At 41.3% G+C, this 22,293-nt stretch overlaps 1 protein-coding gene across 4 annotated transcripts in view; it reads left to right on the top strand.

Annotated features, from left to right (window-relative positions):
• Positions 1–22,293, top strand: part of FRY (FRY microtubule binding protein) — a gene marked incomplete at its 5' end in the record, with an annotated part of 453,417 nt that overhangs the window by 329,453 nt on the left and 101,671 nt on the right. For all 4 annotated transcript variants that reach the window (XM_081083582.1, XM_081083581.1, XM_081083584.1 and 1 more), the window contains 5 exons: positions 195–289; positions 5,729–6,336; positions 7,317–7,414; positions 7,791–7,961; positions 14,756–14,896. In XM_081083582.1, coding sequence (XP_080939708.1) covers positions 195–289; positions 5,729–6,336; positions 7,317–7,414; positions 7,791–7,961; positions 14,756–14,896 — 1,113 coding nt within the window. The remainder of the gene's footprint in view (positions 1–194; positions 290–5,728; positions 6,337–7,316; positions 7,415–7,790; positions 7,962–14,755; positions 14,897–22,293) is intronic.

Genomic DNA, 22,293 nt, shown 5'->3' with positions numbered 1-22,293 from the left:
AACTCCTGCACCAGCTGAATTCCTCAGTGGCCCTTAAAATTTGTTTTAAACTTTGTAAATTAAAGTAATAATAACTATATAATTTTTAATGATATTAAAATTACTTTAATAAAGTTTGCATTAATTAAATTTATGTCCAAGAAGTTAACAGCAGTTACAAGCTGTCCAAAATGTTGTCTCTGCATCTTTGGCAGGGTTACGTAATGGAAGCACTCCTGACTTTGGAAGCTGCCGTGGATAACTTGTCTGACTGCTTGAAGAACAGTGATCTCTTAACTGTATTATCTCGGTGAGAGCCAGCTTAATGACATTTTGAAATCAAATATACTGTACTAGATATTTGGGACATGATCAGACTTTGGGCAAAGTCCAAAGAATAAATCTAGTTTTTGAAATTTATTGATGACCTGAAAAAGTATGACATTGTGTTAACTTAAAAAAAAAAAAAGTGTGTGTGTGTGTGGGGGGGGGGGGTGGTGGTGAGGATCACACACACACACACACACATATATTATAAAAGTATTTTAAAATACCAGGAAGATAGATAGAAAATGTTATTTCTAAATAATACAAATAATGATTTTTTATTTTCTTTTTATGTTTTTGAGTATTTTTCAAATTTTATATAATATTTCCTATTACATTGTAAACAGAAACTAAAACTAAATATTATTTAAAATGAAGATGCACAAAACTTCATCTGAACCATCACTATAAAAACAGTTGAATATATGTTGATTTTACTTGCAGAATTTCTACCTTAGGATCTTTTTTATTTTTTAATTCCTTTGCTCCTGCTAGTGTTTAATAACCAGTTTCAGATCATTCACAATTCCATATTCTGCTCGTATCATTGAGTTCCTTGTGCTTTGAAACTGAGTCAGTAACGTTACATCTCATTGGGCCTTGTTTCATTGTTGAGTATTTTTTATGGATAGGTAAACTTAATGTGATTACTAACATAATGTATATGTTACTACAGCTTCATCTAAATTAGTAAAATTTACCAGAATGTTGATAAAGAGTTTTACTTTTCAGCCTGAAATAAGCTTTGAAATCATTTTTCATAAATTAAGTACAAAAAACTTTCTTTCATACAAACATGTACTATTTTCTTTCTTGATAATATGTTCATTTCTATTCTTATCAGTCAGTTAATAGAATATTAAAGTTTGTACATTTTATTTCATAATTATTTCTACCCAAATTCAAAAGAACAAAAAAAGATCAGTAAACTTTGGCCAACTGCTTATATCTTTAACCTATCAATAAATGAAAGTTAGTATTGGGTTTTGTTGTTGTTTTGTTGGTGTGATGTTTGATTTTCTTGTTAAGGTTGTTAAGTTTTCTTTTTCATCATTTTAAGTTTAAGAAAATTTATTCCTTTAAGTTTAAGAATATGGGTAAAAAGTAGTATTTCCAAAGGATTACATTGAATCTGTATATTGCCTTGGGTAGTATGGATGAATAAGCCAAATTGAGAAAGACAACTTAATTATATTAATTATTCCATGAGCATGGTATATGCTTCCATTTGTTTGTATCATCTTCTATTTATTTTATCAATGTCCTATCATTTTCCAAGTACAGGTCTTTTACTTCCTTGGTTAAGTTTATTCTTAGGTATCTTTTTGTTGTTGTTGCAATGATAAATGGCGTTCCTTTTTTAGTTTCTCCTTCTGAGAGTTTATTATTAGTGTATAAAAATTTTATTGATCTCTGGATGTTGATTTTGTATCCTGCTACCTTACCAAAATCCTTTATTAAGTCTACTAGTTTTCTGGTAGAGTTTTTAGGGCTTTCTATGTACAATATCATGTCATCTGTGAATAATAACAGTTTTACTTCCTCCTTTACAATTTGGATGCCTTTTTTTTCTTCTTCTTGTCTGATCACTGTGACTAGGATTTTCAGTACTATCCTATCTAATAAAAAAGAAACATGGTAATTGGCATACGACTGCTACCCTTCCCATTGGCTACTCAGCGAGATATGCAAATTAACTGCCAGCCAAGATGGCAGCCGGCAGCCAGGCAGCTTGAAACTAACATGAGGCTTGCTTGCTTCAGTGACGGAGGACTCCAACGTTCCCCGCCTGCCTTGCTGGCCTCTGAGCCTGCAGTTTAAGAAACATTGTAACAAATATAGAAGCTAAACAAAACCTCAGAAACCAGCTTTTAGCTAGCTGGGATCTCAGAGCTGGAATTGATACAGAGTTTCGATTATAGAACCTAAACAAACCAGATACCTTCTTTCAGCAGCAGAGGCCTCAGAGCTGGAGCCTCAGAGCTAAAGCTGGCCCAGAATAAATAAAAAAAAAAAGAAGAAAAGGAGCAGTTGGGAGCTTCCATCACCCGCCAGCCTGAAAACAGCCCTCAGCCCCTCACCCAGACTGGCCAGGCACCCCAGTGGGGACCCCCACCCTGAAGGGTGTGTGACCAGCTGCAAACAGCCATCATCCCCTCCTCCAGGCTGGCCAGGCACCCCAGTGGGGACCCCCACCCTGATCCAGGACACCCTTCAGGACAAACCAGCCAGCGCCCACCCATGCACGAGGCCTCTATTCTATATAGTAAAATGGCAATATGCCTCCCAGCACCGGGATCAGCGGAGCCGCGAGGCCTCCAGGCACCGGGATCAGCATGACGGGGGGCAGCGCCCAAACCCCCTGATCGCCCTGCGGCTCTGTGTGTGACGGGGCGGGGCCACAACCTCCCTATTGGCCCTGCTCTGTTCGTGACAGGGGAAGGCGCCCCAACCCCCTGATCAGCCCTGCTCTGTGCCTGATAGGGGGGAGCTCCCCAACAGCCTGATCACTCTGCGGCTCTGTGTGTGACAGGGTGCAGCTCCCCAAACCCCCACCCCACGGGCCCTGTTCTGTGTGTGACGGGGTGAAGTGCCCCAATCCCGACCCCCCACGGGCCCTGCTCTGTGTGTGACAGGGTAGAGCCATAACCTCCCCATCAGCCCTGCCCTGAGTGTGAGAGTGGCGGCACCCCAACCCCCTTATCAGCCCTGCTCTGTGGGTGATAGAGGGCAACGCCCAAACCCCCCCCACCCCATGGGCTCTGCTCTGTGTGTGATGGGATAGAGCCATAACCTCCCCATCGGCCCTGCCCCGAGTGTGACAGTGGCGGCGCCCCAACCCCGTGATTAGCCCTGCTCTGTGGGTGATAGAGGGTGGCGCCCCAACCCCCTGATCGGCCCTGCTGTGTGTGTGACTGGGGGCGGTGCCCCAACTCCCCTATCGGCCCTACTCTGTGAGTGACGGGGGGAGCTCCTCAACCTCCTGATGGGCCCTGCTCTGTGCATGACAGGGGGCAGTGCCCCAACCCCCTGATCGGCCCTGCTCTGTGCGTGACAGGGGGCAGTGCCCCAACCCTCTGATTGGCCCTGCTCCATGCATGACGGGGTGGTGCCACAATCTCCCCATCGACCCTGCCTTGAATGTGACAGAGGCGGTGCCCCAACCCCCCAATCAGCCCTACCCTGAGCGTGACTGAGGGTGGCATAGCAACCTCCCAATCCGCCCTGCTCTGTGCATGACAGGGTGGCGCCCCAACTCCCCAATCGGCCCTGCTCTGAGCCCGACCAGGGGCTGCACCTAGGGATTAGGCCTGCCCTCTGCCACCCAGGAGCAGGCCTAAGCCAGCAGGTCGTTATCTCCCGAGAGGTCCCAGATTGCGAGAGGGCACAGGCCAGCCTGAGGGGACCCGCCCCCCAAGTGCACAAATTTTTGTGCACCGGGCCTCTAGTCCTATATAATAAAAGCCTAATACGCAAAGTGTCCGGTTGTCCAGTTAGCCGTTCAACCAATCAAAGCATAATATGCTAATGATATGGTAAGGCTGCTCAGTTGTTCACTATGATGTGCACTGACTACCAGGGGGCAGATAGTCGACCAGTTGACCAGTCGCTATTATGTGCACTGACACCAGGGGGCAAACACTCTGACCAGTATCTTGCTGCTGGGGTCTGGCTGATCCAAACTGAGCAAGACAGGCTGGACATGCCCTGGAGCCGTTCCTTGGTTTCTCCCTGGCTGTCCAACCTCCTGCATCTTTCCCTGGCTCAGATCATACACCAGTGGGGTCCCTCGGCCTGGCCTGCACCCTCTCACAATCCAGGACCCCTTGGGGATGTCAGAGAGCTGGTTTCAGCCTAATCCCTCAGGCCAGGCCAAGAAAACCCACTGGTGCACAAATTTGTGCACCAGGCCTCTAGTGTTGATAAGAGTGGTGAAAGTGGACTTTCCTGTCTTGTTCTTGTTCTTAGGGGAAATGATTTTAGCTTTTGCTCATTGAATATGACTTTGGCTATAAATCTGTCATATATGGCCTTTATTATGTTGATGTATGATCCCTCTATTCCCACTTTGCTGAGATTTTTTATAAAAAACAAAAGGGGGGTTGTTGGATTTTGTCAAATGCGTCTTTGGCATCAATTAATGTGATTTTTGTCATCCAATTTGTTTATGTGATGTATCACATTTATTGATTTGCGAATACTGTACCAGCCTTGCATCCCCAGAATAAATCCCACTTGGTCATGGTGTGTGATCTTTTCAGTGTATTGCTGGATCTGATTTGCTAATATTTTGTAGAGAATTTTAGCATCTATGTTTATCAGGGATATTTGCTTGTAATTCTCTTTCTTTGTAGTGTCTTTATCTGGTTTTGGAATTAGGCTAATGCTAGCCTTGTAAAAAGAGGTTGGAAGTGTTCCTTACTCTTGGATTTTTTGGAATAGCTTGAGTAGGATAGGTGTTAGTTCTTTGAATATTTGGTAAAACTCCCCTATGCAGTGATCCAGAAAAGGGCTTTTGTTTTCTGTGAGTTGTTGTTTTTTATTACTGCTTCAATTTCATCAGTAGTTATCAGCCTATTCAGGTTTTCTGACTCAGTTTTGGAAGATTGTATGTTTTCAGAATTTTGTCCATTTCATCCAGGTTGTCCATTTTGTTGGGGAAAAGTTGTTCATAATATTTTCTTACAATCCTTTGTATTTCCGTGGTGCCCATTGTTATATTGCCTCTTACATTTCTGATTTTATTTATTTGGGTCATCTTTCTTTGTTTCTTGATGAGTCTGACTAAAGGTTCATCAATTATCAATCTTGTTTATCTTTTCAAAGAACCAGCTCTTGCATTTATTGATCTTTTGTACTGTTTTTTAGTCTCTGTGTCATTTATTTCCACTCTGATCTTTATTATATCCTTCCTTCTACTTTCTCTGGGTTTTTCCTACTGTTCCCTTTCATTTAGTTGTAGGGTTGGATAGTTTATTAGTCCTTTTCCTTGTTTCTTGAGTTGGCCTGTAGTGCTATGAACTTCCCTCTCAGAACTGCTTTTGCATGTCCTATAGGGTTTGTTGTGTGTTCATTTTCATTTGTCTCCAGGAAGTTTTTAATTTCTCCTTTGGTCTCTTTTGTAACCCATTTATTGTTTAATAACATGATATTTAGTTTCCATGTGTTTTTTGAGGGTTTTTTTTTATTGTAGTTGATTTCTAACTTCATGCTATTGTGATCTGAGAAAATGCTTGGTATTATATCAATCTTCTTGAATTTGTTATGGACTTGTTTTGTGTCCTAACATGTGGTCTATCTTTGAGAATGTTCCATGTATGCTTGAGAAGAATGTATATTCTGTTGTTTTAGGGTTAAAGGGTCTATAAATTTTGGTTAGATTCATCTGATCTAGTGTGAACATTTTTATTTTTATACCCAGTTCTTCATCACCAGATTTAAGCTCTAGCACTAAACTTACAGCAAGCAGAAAGAGCACAGGACAACTAAATGTGAACCCTGGAACAGGTAGTGGCAACACAGCAACTGCAGAACGGAGCCGTCATCAGAGAAGCTTCTCTGTGCCCAAGAAGTTTGGTGTTATCGACCGATCCTCAGACCCACCTCGGAGTGCCACACTGGACAGAATTCAGGCTTGTACCCAGCAAGGTCTCTCTTCAAAAACCAGGAGCTCATCCTCCTTGAAGGACAGCCTCACAGACCCATCACACATAAACCATCCAACCAACCTGTTGGCCACCATCTTTTGGGTCACAGTGGCCTTGATGGAATCTGATTTTGAGTTTGAATACCTCATGGCCTTAAGGCTGTTGTACAGACTTCTGGCTCACATGCCACTCGATAAAGCTGAGAATCGAGAAAAACTTGAGAAACTCCAGGCACAACTCAAGTGGTCAGACTTCTCAGGGTTACAGCAGCTGCTGCTGAAAGGGTTCACCTCCCTCACCACCACAGACCTGACCCAGCAGCTTTTCAGTTTGCTGACACCAGTGTCCAAAGTATCCATGGTGGACTCATCCCAAGCCATCGGTAAAGCAAATACACTCCCTATCTTACAAGTCTGGTATTTAGGCCCATGTTTAGCTAATAAGAAGTTATGGGCTTACTGCTTTTAGCAGCTCTGCTTAGAAACGGTTTGTTGGGACTAGTTTGTTTTACCTTTTAAAATTTTATATAATGTAAGTCATAATTAATTATATTTTAGAAGATATTTTTAAAGCAATAGTATAAAAGGGGCAGAAGAAATACATATGCTATCAGAAATTTCTTTATTATTTCCATATCAAATTGCAGATACTGCAGTTAATTCCATTGCTCTTGTACAGATATTATTTCCCTTTTTTTTAACTCCTAAGTCTTTTATTTTTCTTAGATTTTCTTTTCCTCTTGAGAACTCTCTGGAATTAAGCCAAATCAACAAATTAAATTTTTTTAAAAAAATGTTTTTATTGATTTTAGAGAGAGAGGAAGAGAGAAACATTGATCAGCTGCCTCCTGCACGCCCCTACTGGGCATAGAGCCTGCAACTCAAGCATGTGCCCCAACTGGGAATCGAACAGGCAACCTTCCTGTGCATGAAATGATGCTCAACCAACTGAGCCACAATGGCCATTGCAACAGACTAGATTTTTAATACTATGACATGTGGCCCAGGATTCTTTTCATAGAGTTAGTGATTATCACAGTGGTGCTAAGCAAATCCTCAACATTTTAAAGAGCCTTTTTGATTACATGAATGAAATTTAAATGATTCACCTATGTCCTCTTATACAAGTTTTCCCTGACCTATGTTTTCTGATAAAATTTCAAAACAGGGCTTCCATTCATTTTATTCTGCTTTTTAAATTTTTGATTGTACATTTTTCCTGGATTTTGTTAGACCATATTGAAGCTGCTTCAAAAGACTGTACTTGCATAGCCTCAAAATGAAATCTGTAATATGCTTTCCCACTGTTAATAGCCAAAATGCACCATATTCAGCCATCTCCATTGTATCCTCTCTAATCCAGGGTTTCCTTTGAATGTCCTGTGTCTCCTACCCCAGCTGATTCAGCACTTTGAAAACCCAAACCAGTTCTGTAAGGATATAGCCAACAGGATTGCTCAGGTATGGCTTACAGTTCTGTTCAGACAGACCCATTCAGGCCTCCCAAAAGGCCTAGTGTTGGACAGAAAGTACCAGGCTTGAACATGGCAATGAGTTTCACAAAACCTGAAATGATAACTTTCTGGGTGGCTGATACATACTCTTTTTTGATTTCATTATTGAAAAAGCAGGTCGAAAGAATTTGTGAAAATTATATTACTAAGATAAGCACTTCCACAGCCTATAAAAAGTGTGTGTGTGTGTGAGAGTGTGTGTGTGTGTGTGTGTGTGTGTGTGTAATCTGATTTCCTGACTGCTGGGACTGATACTGAAATTGCTGACATTTCTTCCTATTCATCGGGCCATTTTATTCCTGATTGATTTTCCTCTCCTTAAGGTTTGTTTGGAAGAGAAGAATCCCAAACTTTCCAATCTTGCACATGTCATGACTCTTTATAAAACACACAGCTATACGAGGGACTGTGCCACCTGGGTCAACGTGGTCTGCCGGTACCTTCATGAAGCATATGCTGACATCACCTTGAACATGGTTACCTACCTGGCAGAGGTAAGCTCTTCAATTAAGGATAAAATTTATTAGGTACCAGAGAGGAGGGAGCCCAATTCCAAGGTGCGTCACCCAAGAACTGCCCTCTCGCAATCCGGGACCCCTCACAGGATGTCGGAGAGCCGGTTTAGGCCCAATCCCCACAGGCCAGGCCAAGGGACCCCACCTGCTGGCGGGTCCCCGCTCACTCCGCAGATGCCCTTCAAGCTGCAGCACTGCCCCAGGTGCGGTCGGGTAGGGGCCATGGGAGGTTTGGCCCGTCTCTCCCAGTCCTGCCCCGCTGGCCACCTTCTAATTAATTTCCTTTCAATGTGCATGAATCCGTGTACCGGAGGACTACTTATTATAATAAAGACTATAGATGCCCCCACAGCTTAAATTCTTAATATTGCACTAACACCTGTCAGCACATGGCAACAAAGAAAACTTTATCCTAATTACTTTCAGTGTTCAAATCTTATTTAAGAAGTCAGTATGTGGTTTGATATGTTTAATGATTCACAAAGCATACATTTTGCAATAAACTTTTTATCTTCACCTCTTATGTTTGCTTTTAAAATTGAATGGGATTTTTGTCCTCCTACAAATGTTTCTACTCTGATTTTGGTGCACATTGGTGTTAGGAATACACAGTATATAGGACAAGGGATGACATGTATTCTGTTTAGCAGCTCCAGTGCACAAGGTCAGGAACTCTGTGAGGAAATGACAGAGAGCAACTCCTTGTTTAGCATTTTCAGTGTTGCTTTTCATTTGGGGACATGCATTTGTACCTCTGCCAGGACCTTGTCAGAAGTGGTGAGGAGAGCCCATTCTAACTTTAGTTATGTCACTCACTCAGAGTCCAGATAGGTTAAAGCAGTGATGGCGAACCTATGACACACCGTGTCAGAGGTGACACGCGAACTCATTTTTTTGGTTGTTTTTTCTTTGTTAAATGGCATTTAAATATATAAAATAAATATCAAAAATATAAATCTTTGTTTTACTATGGTTGCAAATATCAAAAAATTTCTATATGTGACATGGCACCAGAGTTAAGTTAGGGTTTTTCAAAATGCTGACACGCTGAGCTCAAAAGGTTAAAGAATCACTGGGTTAAAGAATCAATCACTTTTTAAAAGGCTCACAGGACTGAAGGCCTCTGCCTAGAAGAGGGTAGTTGTTTCTTAATTTATTGTTGATCCTGCAGAATTTTGTTTGTGATATGTGTCCAAAACATGTAATCCGTACTCAGCTGTCAACAACCCTGATTCATTTGCTCATTTCCTCCCATCCCTGGCACTCATAAGTGCCACCTGGCTGCTTCTGACTATCACCTTGGTCACATCTGTCCCCACAAGAGTTACTAAGCCAGCACATGCATACCTCAGATTACAGGAGTACAGGATAACCCATGCAAATGCCCTGCTTACAAAGGCAGATGGTGCCTGTCTTTACAAAGGTGACATGTGAAGTAGCAAGGAGACAAAGTTATTTAGATTATAAGACATAAAAGTTTCAAAAATATAAAAGAGATGTGATATATCCATACAAAGTAATATTGAGATTTAAAAAGGAATGAATACTGACACCTGCTACAACATAGATGAACCTTGAAGCCATTATACTCAGTGAAATAAGCCAGGCACAAAAGGACAAATATTACAGGATTCCACTTCTATGAAGTATGTAGAATAGGCAAATTTATAGAGACAAAAAGTAGAATAGTGGTTACCAGAGGTTGGGGGCAGGAGTTGATGAAGTGTTACTGTTTTATAATTTTAACTAGAGGCCAGGTGCACAAAAATTTGTGCACTCAGGGGGGAGGGGGAGTCCCTCAGCCCAGCATGTGCCCTCTTGCAGTCTGGGACCCCTCAGAAGATAACGACCTGCTGGCTTAGGCCTGCTCCCGGGTAGCAAAGGGCAGGCCCAATCCCTCGGTGCAGCCCCTGGTCGGGCTCAGAGCAGGGCCGACTGGGGAGTTGGGGCGCCGCCCCCTGTCATGCACAGAGCAGGGCAGATCGGGAGGTTGCAATGCCACCCTCAGTCATGCTCAGGGTAGGGCCGATTGGGGGGTTGGGGCACTGCCCTTTGTCACATTCAAGGCAGGGTCAGTGGGGAGGTTGCAGTGCCACCCCCTGTCACGCACAGAGCAGGGCCAATCAGGGGGTTGGGACGCTGTCCCCTGTCACTCACAGAGCAATGACCATCAGGGGGGTTGGGGCTTTGTACCCTGTCACTCACAGAGTAGGGCCAATAGGGGAGTTGGGGCACCGCCCCCTGTCACACACAGAGCAGGGCCCATGGGGAGGTTATGGCTCTACCCCGCCACACACAGAGCAGGGCCCGTGGGGAGGGGTTTGGGCGCCAACCCTGTCACACAGAGCAGGGCCGATCAGGGGGTTGGGGCACCGCACCCTGTCACACACAGAGCCGCAGAGCGATCAGGCTGTTGGGGAGCTCCCCCCTATCAGGCACAGAGCAGGGCTGATCAGGGGGTTGGGGCGCCTTCCCCTGTCACGAACAGAGCAGGGTGGATAGGGAGGTTGTGGCCCTGCCCCCTGTCACACACAGAGCCGCAGGGCAATCACGGGGTTTGGGCGCTGCCCCCTGTCACTCTGATCCTGTTGCCGGGAGGCCTCGCGGCTCCACTGATCCCGGTGTTGGGAGTCATATTATCCTTTTACTATATAGGATAGAGGCCTGGTGCATGGGTGAGGGCTGGCTGGTTTGCCCTGAAGGGTGTCCTGGATCAGGGTGGGGGTCCTACCTGGTCAGCCTGGGTGAGGGGCTGATGGCTGTTTGCAACTGGACACACCCCCTTCAGGGTTGGGGTCCCCACTGGGGTGCCTGGCCAGTCTGGGTGAGGGGCTGAGGGCTGTTTTCAGACTGGCGGGTGACAGAAGCTCCCAACCGCTCCTTTTTTCTTTTTTCTTTTTTATTCTGGGCCAGCTTTAGCTCTGAGGCTTGGCTCCAGCTCTGAGGCCTCGGCTGCTGAAAGCAGGTATCTAGTTTGTTTGGGTTCTATAATCGAAACACTGTTTCAACTCCAGCTCTGAGATCCCGGCTGGCTGAAAGCAGGTTTCTGGGGTTTTGTTTAGCTTCTATATTTGTAACAATGTTTCAAACTTCTAGCTCAGAGGCCAGCAGCAGCAGGCAGGGAACATTAGCTTCCTCGGTCACTGAAGCAAGCAAGCCTCCTGTTTGCTTCAAGCTGCCTGGCTGCCGGCCGCCATCTTGGCTGGCAGTTAATTTGCATATCGCCTGATTAGCCAATGGGAAGGGTAGCGGAGGTACAGCTAAGTACCATGTTTCTCTTTTATTAGAAAGGACTAGAGGCCTGGTGCATGAAATTCATGCGGGGGGTGGGGGGGGCGGTCCCTCAGCCCAGCCTGCACCCTCTCCAATTCAGGACTGCTGGTTTAGGCCTGATCCCTGTGGCAGTCAGACATCCCTCTTGCAATCCAGGACTGCTGGCTCCTAACCGCCTCTGCCTGTCAGCCTGATTGCCCCCTAACTGCTTCCCTGCCGGCCTGATCACCGCCTAACTGCCCCCCCTGCTGGCCTGATCGCCCCTAACTGCCCTCCCCTGCTGACATGATCACCCCTAACTGCCCTCCGCTGCCGGCCTGATTGCCCCCTAACTTCTCCCCCCTGACGGCCTGATTGCCACCTAACTGCTCCCCCCTGCCGGCCTGATCACCCCTAACTGCCTCTGCCTCAGCCCCTGCCACCATGGCTTTGTCCAGAAGGATGTCTGGAAGATGTCCAGTCTAATTAGCATAGTAGCCTTTTATTAGTATAGATTTGGGATGGTGAACAAATTTTGGAAATAAATTGTGGAGATGGCTGCACAACAAAGTGAATGTACTTTGTGCACTTAAAAATAGTTAAAATGGTAAATGTTATATATATATTTTGTACCACGATAAAAAATAAGTAGCCCTGACCAGAGTAGCTCAGTTGGTTAGAGTGTTGTCCCATGGACCAAAGGATTATTGATTTGATTCCCTCTCAGGGCACGTGCCTACGTATCAGGTTTGGTCCCAAGTCAGGTTATGTACGGGAAGCAATCAATTAATGTTTCTCTCTCACATCAATGTTTCTCTTTCTTTCTCTCCCTTCCTCCTAAAATCAGTAAAACCATATCCACGGGTGGGGATTTTAAAAAGTAATAATAGATTGCCTAATTTTTTTTTAGCCCTTATCACAAATTGTCACCAACATTTTTATTATGAATTTAGTACCCCACCACTTATAATATATAATAATTCCTATTTCTATTACTCACATGTTCTTACAGCTGTTGGTCATGCACATACATATGACTTTATGTAGTTGTGGTTAGTATTTCCATTGAACCTGCTCTGGTCACTGAACATTGACTCTGTGTGTGTGTATGTCTATGTGCTGACATAGCTCACCTGGTGTCACTTTGAAAAACTGTGGAATTCTATCAGGTTAATGTAACACAATTTGCTTAATCATCTCCCTTTTGTTGTTTGTGTTCATAATGTTTTTCTATTACAAGTGGTCCTTTTATGTAGACTTTTTATCAGATATTATTTGGGTCATTTCTTCTGGTGGCATTTCCCAAAGTAATTATCCAGGAAAAGAGTATGGATATGTGGATATGTTATTAGTTCTACACATTTTGGAAATTGGTCTTCCCAGAGATTTTCCCAATTTCCAGAACTACAGAGTATAAATATTCTTGTTTCCCCTCATCCCAACTAAACTTTATCATTCTATTTATTGTATATTATTTCTGGTACTTTAAAATTATTCTCTTGGTGTATTTCCTTTATACTGTATATATTCATTTTTTCACACACTAGGTTTGCATAGTAATGTATTTCCTCAAGTGTTAACTGCTCAGTTATTTCTTTTGGCCACTGTTCATATGGAATTTTAGCATTTATTTGAATCAGTTCTATTAATTCTTCACTTTGAACCTTTTATCAGGATGTCTGTCACATATATTTTCTCATTATTGTGCTTTCCTTTTTGAAAATATTGATTATTTTTCTGATTATAAAAGCAGAATATGTTTAAAGCAGAACCTCTGGAACATACAGATAAGTTAAAAAAGATAAAAAAATAAAAAATAATCCAATAACTATATTATTTAGAGAGCAATGCTAGTAACATTTTGTTGGATTCCTTTCCAAAGTTATTTCTATATAACACACACATTCACATCAAAACTGGCATCTTGCCCTAGCCATTTTGGCTCAGTGGATAGAGTGTCAGCCTGCGGACTGAAGGATCCTGGGTTTGATTCTGGTCAAGGACACATGCCCTGGTTGCAGGCTCGATCACCAGTAGGGGTGTACAGGAAACAGCCAATCAGTGATTTTCTCTCATCATTGATGTTTTTCTCTCTCCCTCCCTCTCCCTTCCTCTCTGATATCAATAAAAATATATATTTAAAAAAAAAACTGGCATCTTATTACAGAGAAGTTAGTTATCTAAACTTCTTTCTTTTTTATTGAGTTTATGGAGTGACATTTGTTAATAAAATTATATTGGTTTCAGGTATACAACTCTATAGTACATACTTTCTCTTTCACTTAATGTCATCTGATGTCCTGCACTATCTTTTAAAATGTCATCCTATTGACTACATGAGATGTCATCATACAATTCACCATAATCTGTTTATATGTTTCCCTAGTGGTCAACATTTAAATTGCTTACAGAGCTTCCTTTGTTGTTGTTGTTGTTGTTGTTGTTGTTGTTGTTGTTTGGGGTGGTGAGGGGGGAGTTCCCACCATTATAAATAATGCCATGGTGAAACCTCACACTTAAATCTCAGTATTTATCTCTAGGTTTGGAAATGTTCCTAAAAGTGTAATTACTATTTCAGAAGGTTTGAATCATTTTGGTACATATATAATTAATTTCAGAGAGGAAAGGAGAGGGAGAGAGAGCTAGAAATATCAATGAACAGAGAGAATCATGGATCTGCTGCCTCCTACATGCTACCTACTGGGGATCGAGCCAGCAATCTAGGCATGTGCCCTTGACCAGAATCAAACCCGGGAACTGTCAGTCCACAGGCCAGCGCTCTATCCACTGAGCCAAACCGGCACTAGGGCTATTTTAGTACTTTTGATCTCAATGGCCAAACTATCCAATTTATACATCCACTAATCTGAAAGAATGCCTACCGTATATCCTCACTAATACTAATTATCAATTTCTAATCTTTGCCAAGTCAATAACTGATAACTTATTTGTAATTAATGATGTTTGATGCTTTCCTTTTGAGGTTTATTTTATTGCATTCTGTTGTGTAACTATTATATTTATACTAGAGGCCTGGTTCATGGATTTGTGCACCGGTGAGGTCCCTCGACCTAGCCTGTGCCCTCTCGCAATCCGGGACCCCTCAGGGGATGTCAGAGAACTGGTTTCAGCCCAATTCCCGCAAGCCAGGCCGAGGAACCTCTCTGGGTCTGGGGTGCGGGTAAGCAGATTTGGGACCAACAGTGCCCCAGCAGCAACCTAACCCATGGCCAATTCTGTGAGCAATTGGGCTCCCTCCTCTACTGGTCTGAGTGTCTGCCCCCAGTGGTCACTGCACATAATAGCTACCAGGTGAACAATCAAATGGTCGGACGGTCGCTTAGGCTTATATAGATATTCAGATCTGCCTACATGACCCTTGATAATATCTTCATTTCTTCAGTAGTTAGGATTTTTTCCCCTTGTGGAAATGTGCAATCATAAAACTATTGGGAAAGGTTGGTGCTTCTGTGTGAAAATCTGACATCAAACTGACTTAGGCTGTGCCTTGCCTCCCACAGTTGCTGGAGAAAGGCCTCCCGAGCATGCAGCAGCCCCTTCTCCAGGTCATCTACAGCCTGCTCAGCTACATGGACCTTTCGGTTGTTCCTGTAAAGCAGTTTAACGTGGAAGTTCTGAAGACCATTGAGAAATATGTGCAAGTGAGTATTTAAATAACTGCACTATGAACCTGGGAGTCATTACAGAAGGACTGAGGATTTGCATGTAGCTTGCACTTGGCCACCCATTTGACTATTCATGTTCTAATACATTGAGACAGTCAAGAGTGATAGCTGACCACACCATAAGTGGCACACTGAGAAGACAGACAGGACCAGGCCCTGATAAGTTTCTTCAAAGGACACACTTATGCCTCTTGGGGCTAATGGGTTGGATATTAAAAGCACACACCTGGCTGGGAGGGCAGAGTCAAGGAGAAAGGGAGAAAGAACTTGCATGTCCCTGGTTCTAGACCAAGTGTTTCAACATGCAAAGGGTGAATTCAGTGGTTCAAATTACTACTTTAAAGTTGAGGGAACTAAGGTTAAGTAACTTGTATAAATCTACTTCAAAATACTACAACAAATAAACCAAAGTAAATTTTGGGATAAATAAATCAAGATGATTAAATGTACATGGGGTTTCATTTTACTAGTCTCTCTGTTTTGTGCACATTTGAATATTTCTATAGTCTAAAAAATTGTTTAAGACCACCTTGTTCCACCATACACATGAATGGATTAATGACTTAAATGTAAGACTCAAAACCATAAAACTCCTAGGAGAAAATATAGGCAGTAAAATCTCAGATTTTTCTCATAGCAATATTTTTACTGACATATTGCCTCAGACAAGGGAAACCAAAATAAATAAATAAACAAATGGGACTACATTAAACTAAAAAGGGTTTACAAATCAAGGGAAGCCATCAACAAAATGAAAAGACAACCTACTGAATAGGAGTATATATTCTCCAATGATACATCTGATAAAGGGTTAAAATCCAAAATTTATAAGGAACTCAGACAATTTAACACCAGAAAAACAAACAACCCAATTAAAAAGTGGGCAGCAGACCTGAATAGCCACTTCTCCAAAGAGGACATACTTATGACCAATAGGCATATGAAAAGATGCTCAATATCACTAATCATCAGAAAAATGCAAATTAAAACCACAAAGAGATACTACCTCACACCTATCAGAATGGCTATCATTAATAAATCAGTAACTAAGTGTTGCTGTGAATGTGGAGAAAGGAAACCCCAGTGCACTGATGGAGGGAATGTCAATTAGTACAACCACTGTGGAAAGCAGACTGAAGTTTCCTCAAAAAATTAAAAATGGAATTGCCTTATGACCCTGAGATTCCACTCTGGGAATATATTCAAACAAAACCAAAACACTAATTCAAAAGAATATATGTACCCCTATGTTCATTGGAGCATTATTTATAATACCCAAGATTTAGAAGCAGCCCAAGTGCCCATCAGTGAATAAAAAAGCTGTACTACAGGAGATCAAAGATGGCTACCAATGGGATGGCAAGCTGCAAGATAGTGTGTGAGTGAGAGAACAAAAACAGAGTGCGTGGACATGTGGGGAGTGTCTGTATTTGTGAGTGAGGGACAGATATATTCCACAGGACTGTTGGGACTGGCAGACTGGGCTCCTCTGGCTGGGCAGCCTATACTGCTGCTGAAATCTCTCCCAGAGTAGCTAGCTCTGCTGCAGAGACCATGCCATCCTGAAGGGGAGACTGGCTGTGATCAGAAGCCCAGCCTTACCTTCAACCGAGGAGACCTCAAATACCTCCCAGAACCCTACAACCACAATGCTCAGGGACCAGCTGCAAACCCACGAACACTAGGACTCCAGCCTCCCTGACCGCAAGCACATAAAAAGTCTGTCCAGGGGCAGTCAAAGCAGTGCTGAAAATGTGGATGGGCCTTGTGCCTTCTCACAGAGCAGATAGAAGGAACAGATGAATCGAACAACACCCACCCGGAATTGGTGAATTAAACACAGCTGGTGAGGAAATTGGTGGATGGAAAGGTCAGATATTGCCTAGAGAAAGCTCTGCCTCAGATTCATCTGGGTGTTTGTTGTTTGCATTTTTTGAATTAGTTGTTGTTTATTGTTTGCATTCATCTCTGTGTGTTTGTAGTTGTTTGCATTTTTTGGGTTAGTTGTTGTTTTATTGGAGTTTTCTCCCCATATACATATATATTTTTCCCCTTCTTTTTTTCTTCTCTTGCTTTTCTCTCTTACATTTTTTCCTTTGCTCAATATCATTTTTGCACTCTTTTCTATCCCCTAATTCTCTTTTCTCTCGTGGTCACCTTTATTTGTGGTTATTAGTATTGTGAATACATTTGTGTTTGGTGTGTCTTGTTGTGTTGTATTTTTGGCCTTTAAGTCAACACAGGAGAGAGAGAGATACATAACCAGACACCCTGAGGGGAGCAACCATGGGGAAACAAAGTAACAGCCGCATATGAAAGAAAAGGAGGTATTGCTGTAAAAGGAAGTAAATGAAATGGAGACAAGCAATATGTCAGAGAAAGAATTCAGAGCAGTGGTCATAAGGATGCTGAAAAGGTTTGAAGACAAATTTAACAATATGTGTAAGAACCAAGAGGAAATAAAGAAGAAACATGAAGAAATGAAAAATGACATCACTGCAATAAAGAACTCAATAGAAAACATCAACAGTAGACTAGAAGAAGCAGAGGACCTCATCGGTGAGCTCGAAGACAAGGTAGGAAAAAATACCCTAGAAGAGCAGCATCTAGGGAAAAAAAAAACTTAAAAAACAGGAGGAGAGCCTAAGGGAACTCTGGTACAACACAAAACAAAACAACATCACATAATAGGGGTATCAGAAGGAGAGGAAACTGAGCAAGGAATAGAAAACCTGTTTGAAGAAATATTGACAGAAAACATCCCTGATATCAAAAAAAAACAAAAACCCACACAAGTCCAAGAAGCTCACAGAGTCCCAAACAAATGAACCCCAAAAGACCAACACCAAAACATATTATAATTACATTGGCAAACATCAACGACAAAGTAAGAATCTTAAAGGCTACCAGAGACAGACAGAAAGTTACCTACAAAGGATCTCCCATCAGACTATTGGCTGATTTCTCAACAGAAATGCATCAGGTCAGAAGGGAATGGAATAAAATATATAAAATCATCCAAAGCAAGGATCTGAATCCAAGAATACTGTGCCCAGCAAGGTTATCAATAAAAATTGAGGGTGAAATCAGGAGCTTCACAGACAAAAAAGGACTGAGTTTATTACCACCAAACCAGCAATGCAAGAAATGCTAAAGGGTCTGCTGTAAAAAGAATAAATAGGAAGGGAAGAAGGAACACAGACATAAAGAATAAAAATGGTGATAAACAAGTACCTATCAATAATAACTTTAAATGTAAATGGATTAAATGCCCCAATAAAAAGACATAAGGTAGCTGAGTGGATAAGAAAACATGACCCATATATCTGCTGTCTATAGGAGACCCATCTCAAAACAAAGGACTCACACAGACTGATGGTGAGGGGATGGAAAAAGGGTTTTCTGGTGAATGGAAATGAAATAAAAGCTGGGGTAGCAATACTTGTACCTCATAAATTAGACCTCAAAGTGAAGGCCATAACAAGAGATAAAGAAGGCCACTTCATAATACTAAAAAGAGCAATTCAACAAGAAGATATAACTCTGGTAAACAAATATGCATCCAATACAGGAGCACCCAAATACATAAATAAATTTCTAAAGGCCCTGGCTGGTTTAGCTCAGTGGATAGAGTATCAGCCTGCGGACTGAAAGTGCCCATATTTGATTCCAGTCAAGGGCATGTGCCCAGGTAGTAGGCTCGATCACCAGTAGGGGGCCTCCAGGAGTCAGCTGGTCAATGATTCTCTTTCATCATTGATGTTTATATCTCTCTCCCTCTCCTTTCCTCTCTGAAATCAATAAAAAATATATGTTTTTTAAAAAAACTTCTGAAGGATATCAAGGGAGAGATTGACAGCAATACAGTCATAGTAGGGGACTTTAATACCCCACTAACACCACTAGACAAATTCTTTAAGCAAAAAATCAGCAAAGAAATATCAATCCTAAATGACTCACTAGATCAGATGTAATTAATTGACATCTTGAGAACATTTCTCCACAAAGCCACAGAATATACATTCTTATCAAGTGCACATGGGTCATTATCAAAGATAGACCACATATTGAGACACAGGCAAAGTCTCTTCAAGTTCAAGAAGACAGAAAACATATCAAGCATCTTCTCCTATCACAGTGGCATAAAATTAGAAATCAACTACAATTAAAAAAATCAAACACCTGGAGTCTAAACAGTATGCTATTGAATAATGATTGGGTTATCAAAGAGATCAAAGAAGAAATAAAAAGCATCATGGCAACAAATGACAATGAAAACACAACAATCCAAAATCTATGGGACACAGTGAAAGCAATCTTGAGAGGGAAGTTCATAGCTCTACAGCCCTACCTCAAAAAAAACAAGAAAAAAATGGTAATAAATTAACTAACCCTACAACTCAAAAGAGTTAAAAAGAGAGCAACAAGAACAGCCCAGCATAAGCAGAAGAAAGGAAATAATAAAGATCAGAATGGAGATGCACAACATACAGACCAAAAAAAAAAAAAATACAAAAGATCATCAAAACCAAGAGCTGGTTCTCTAATAGGATAAACAAGATTGATGAACCTCTGCTTCTTGGTGTATAAAGGTGTATAACCTTTATACACCAAGAAGCAAAGAGAGAGGACCCAAATAAACAAAATCAGAAATGAGAGAGTTGAAATAACAACTGATCCCACAGAAATACAAATGATTATGAAAAAATATTATGAACAACTCTATTCCAAGAAAATGGACAACCTAGATGAATTAGACATATTCTTAGGAAAATACAAGCTCCCAAAACTCAGTCAAGAAAAATCAAAAACCTGAATAGGCTGATAACTACTGAAGAAATTGAAACTGTGATAAAAAAATCTTCCAGTAAACAAAAGCCCTGATCTGGATGGCTTTAAAGGGGAGTTCTACTAAGCATTTAAAGAAGAGCAGAAACCTATCTTCCTCAGACTAGTCCAAAAAATTCAAGAGGAAGGCTTACTTCTAAGCACTTTTTATGAAGCCAGCATTACCCTAATCCCAAAACCAGATAACGACACCACAAAAAAAAGAGAACTACAGGCCAATATCCTTGATGAACATAGATGCTAAAATCCTCAACAAAATTCTAGCAAATCGGAACCAGCAATGCATCAGAAAGATCATACACCATGATCAAGTGGGATTTATTCCAGGGATACCAAGGATGATATAATATCTGCATCAATAAATGTGATATATCACATAAACAAACTGAGAAACAAAAATCACATAATCATATCAATTGATGCAGAAAAAGCATTTGACAAAATCCAACACCCTTTCTTGATAAAATCTCCAGCAAAGTGGGAATAGAGGGATCATACCGCAACATAATAAAAGCCTTATATGACAAACCTACAGCCAACATCATACTCAATGGGCAAAAACTAAACTCATTTCCCCTAAGAACAGGAACAAGACAGGAATACCCACTTTCACCACTGTGTTCGATACAGTACTGAAAGTGCTAGCGATAGTGATCATACAGGAAGAAGAAATAAAAGGCATCCAATTGGGAAAGAGGAAGTAAAACTGTCCTTATTCGCAGATGACATGATACTATACATAGAAAACCATGAAGACTCCATTAAAACAGTATTAGACATAATAAATGAATTGGGCAATGTAGAAGAATACAAAGTTAACACACAGAAATTTATGGACTTTTTATATACCAATAATGAACTCATAGAAAGAGAAACTACAAAAACAATCCCATTCACCATTGCACCAAAAAATCAAGATACCTAGGAATAAAATTAACTAAGGATGAAAAAGACCTGTACTTGGAAAACTACAGGACATTGAAAAAAGAGATAGAGGAAGACATAAACAAATGGAGGAATATACCATGTTCATGGATTGGTAGAATCAACATCATTAAAATGTCCATACTACCCAAAGCAATCTACAGATTCAATGCAATCCCCATTAAAATACCAATGGCATATTTCAAAGATCTAGAACAAACTCTCCAAAAGTTCATATGGAATAAAAAAAAAGACCCCAAATAGCCACAGCAATCCTGAGAAAAAAGAACAAAGTTGGAGGGATCACAATACCAGATATCAAGCTATATTATCAAGCCACGGTTCTCAACATGGCCTGGTACTGGCACAAGAACAGACATATAGACCAATGGAACAGAACAGAGAACCCAGAAATTGACCCAAGCCATTATACTCAATATTTCATAAAGGAGGCAAGAGCATACAATGGAGTCAAGACAGTCTCTTCAATAAATGGTGCTGGGAAATTTGGTCAGATACATGCTAAAAAATGAAACTAGATCACCAACTTACACCATGCACAAAAACAAACTCAAAATAGTTAAAGGACTGGAATGTAAGATGGGAAACCATAAAAATCCTACAAGACTCTGTAGGCAACAAAATAGCAGACGTATGTCATAGCAATACCTTTACAGACACAGATCCTAGGGCAATGGAAACTAAGGAGAAAATAAACAAATGGGACTACATCAAAATAAAAAGCTTCTACACAGCAAGAGAAACCATCAACAAAACAACAGAAAAGCCCACTGCATGGGAGAACATATTTCCAGTGATATTTCTGATAAGGGTTTAATCTCCAAAATCTACAGAGAACTCATACAACTTAACCAAAGGGAGATAAGGAAGATAAATGATCCAATCAAAAAATGGGCAACGGATCTAAAAAGACACTTTTCAAAAGAAGACACACAGAAGGCCCAGAGACATATGAAAACATGCTCAAAATCACTAATCATCCCAGAGATACAAATCAAAACAACCATGAGATATCATCTCACCCCTGTCAGAATGGCTATAATCAACAAATCAACAAATGACAAGTGCTGGCGAGGATGTGGAGAAAAAGGAACCCTTCTGCACTGCTGGTGGGAATGCAGACTGGTGCAGCCACTGTGGATGACAGTATGGAGTTTCATCAAAAATTTAAAAATAGAACTCCTATTTAACCCAGTGATCCCACTTCTAGGACCAAGAAACCAGAAACACCAATCAGAAAGGATATATGCACCCCTATGTTCATAGCAGCACAACTTACAATAGCTAAGATTTGGAAACAGTCTAAGTGCCCATCAGCAGATGAGTGCATTAAAAAACTGTGGTACATCTATACAATGAAATACTATGCCTCTATATAAAAGAAGGAACTTTTACCATTTGCAACAGCATGGATGGAACTGGAGAGCATTATACTAAGCCAAATAAGCCAGTCGTAGCAAGATAAATATCACATGATCTCACTCATATATGGGATATAATGATCCACATAATTTGATGAACAAGAATAGATCCAGAGACAAATGGTAGGGGAAGGGGAGTTAGAGAGCAACCAAAGGACT

The sequence above is a fragment of the Myotis nattereri genome (assembly GCF_964212035.1).
Source record: "Myotis nattereri genome assembly, chromosome: 2".
Classification (NCBI taxonomy): domain Eukaryota; kingdom Metazoa; phylum Chordata; class Mammalia; order Chiroptera; family Vespertilionidae; genus Myotis; species Myotis nattereri.
Note: the sequence above shows the minus strand (reverse complement) of the source record. Positions and strands in the feature narration are given on the sequence as shown.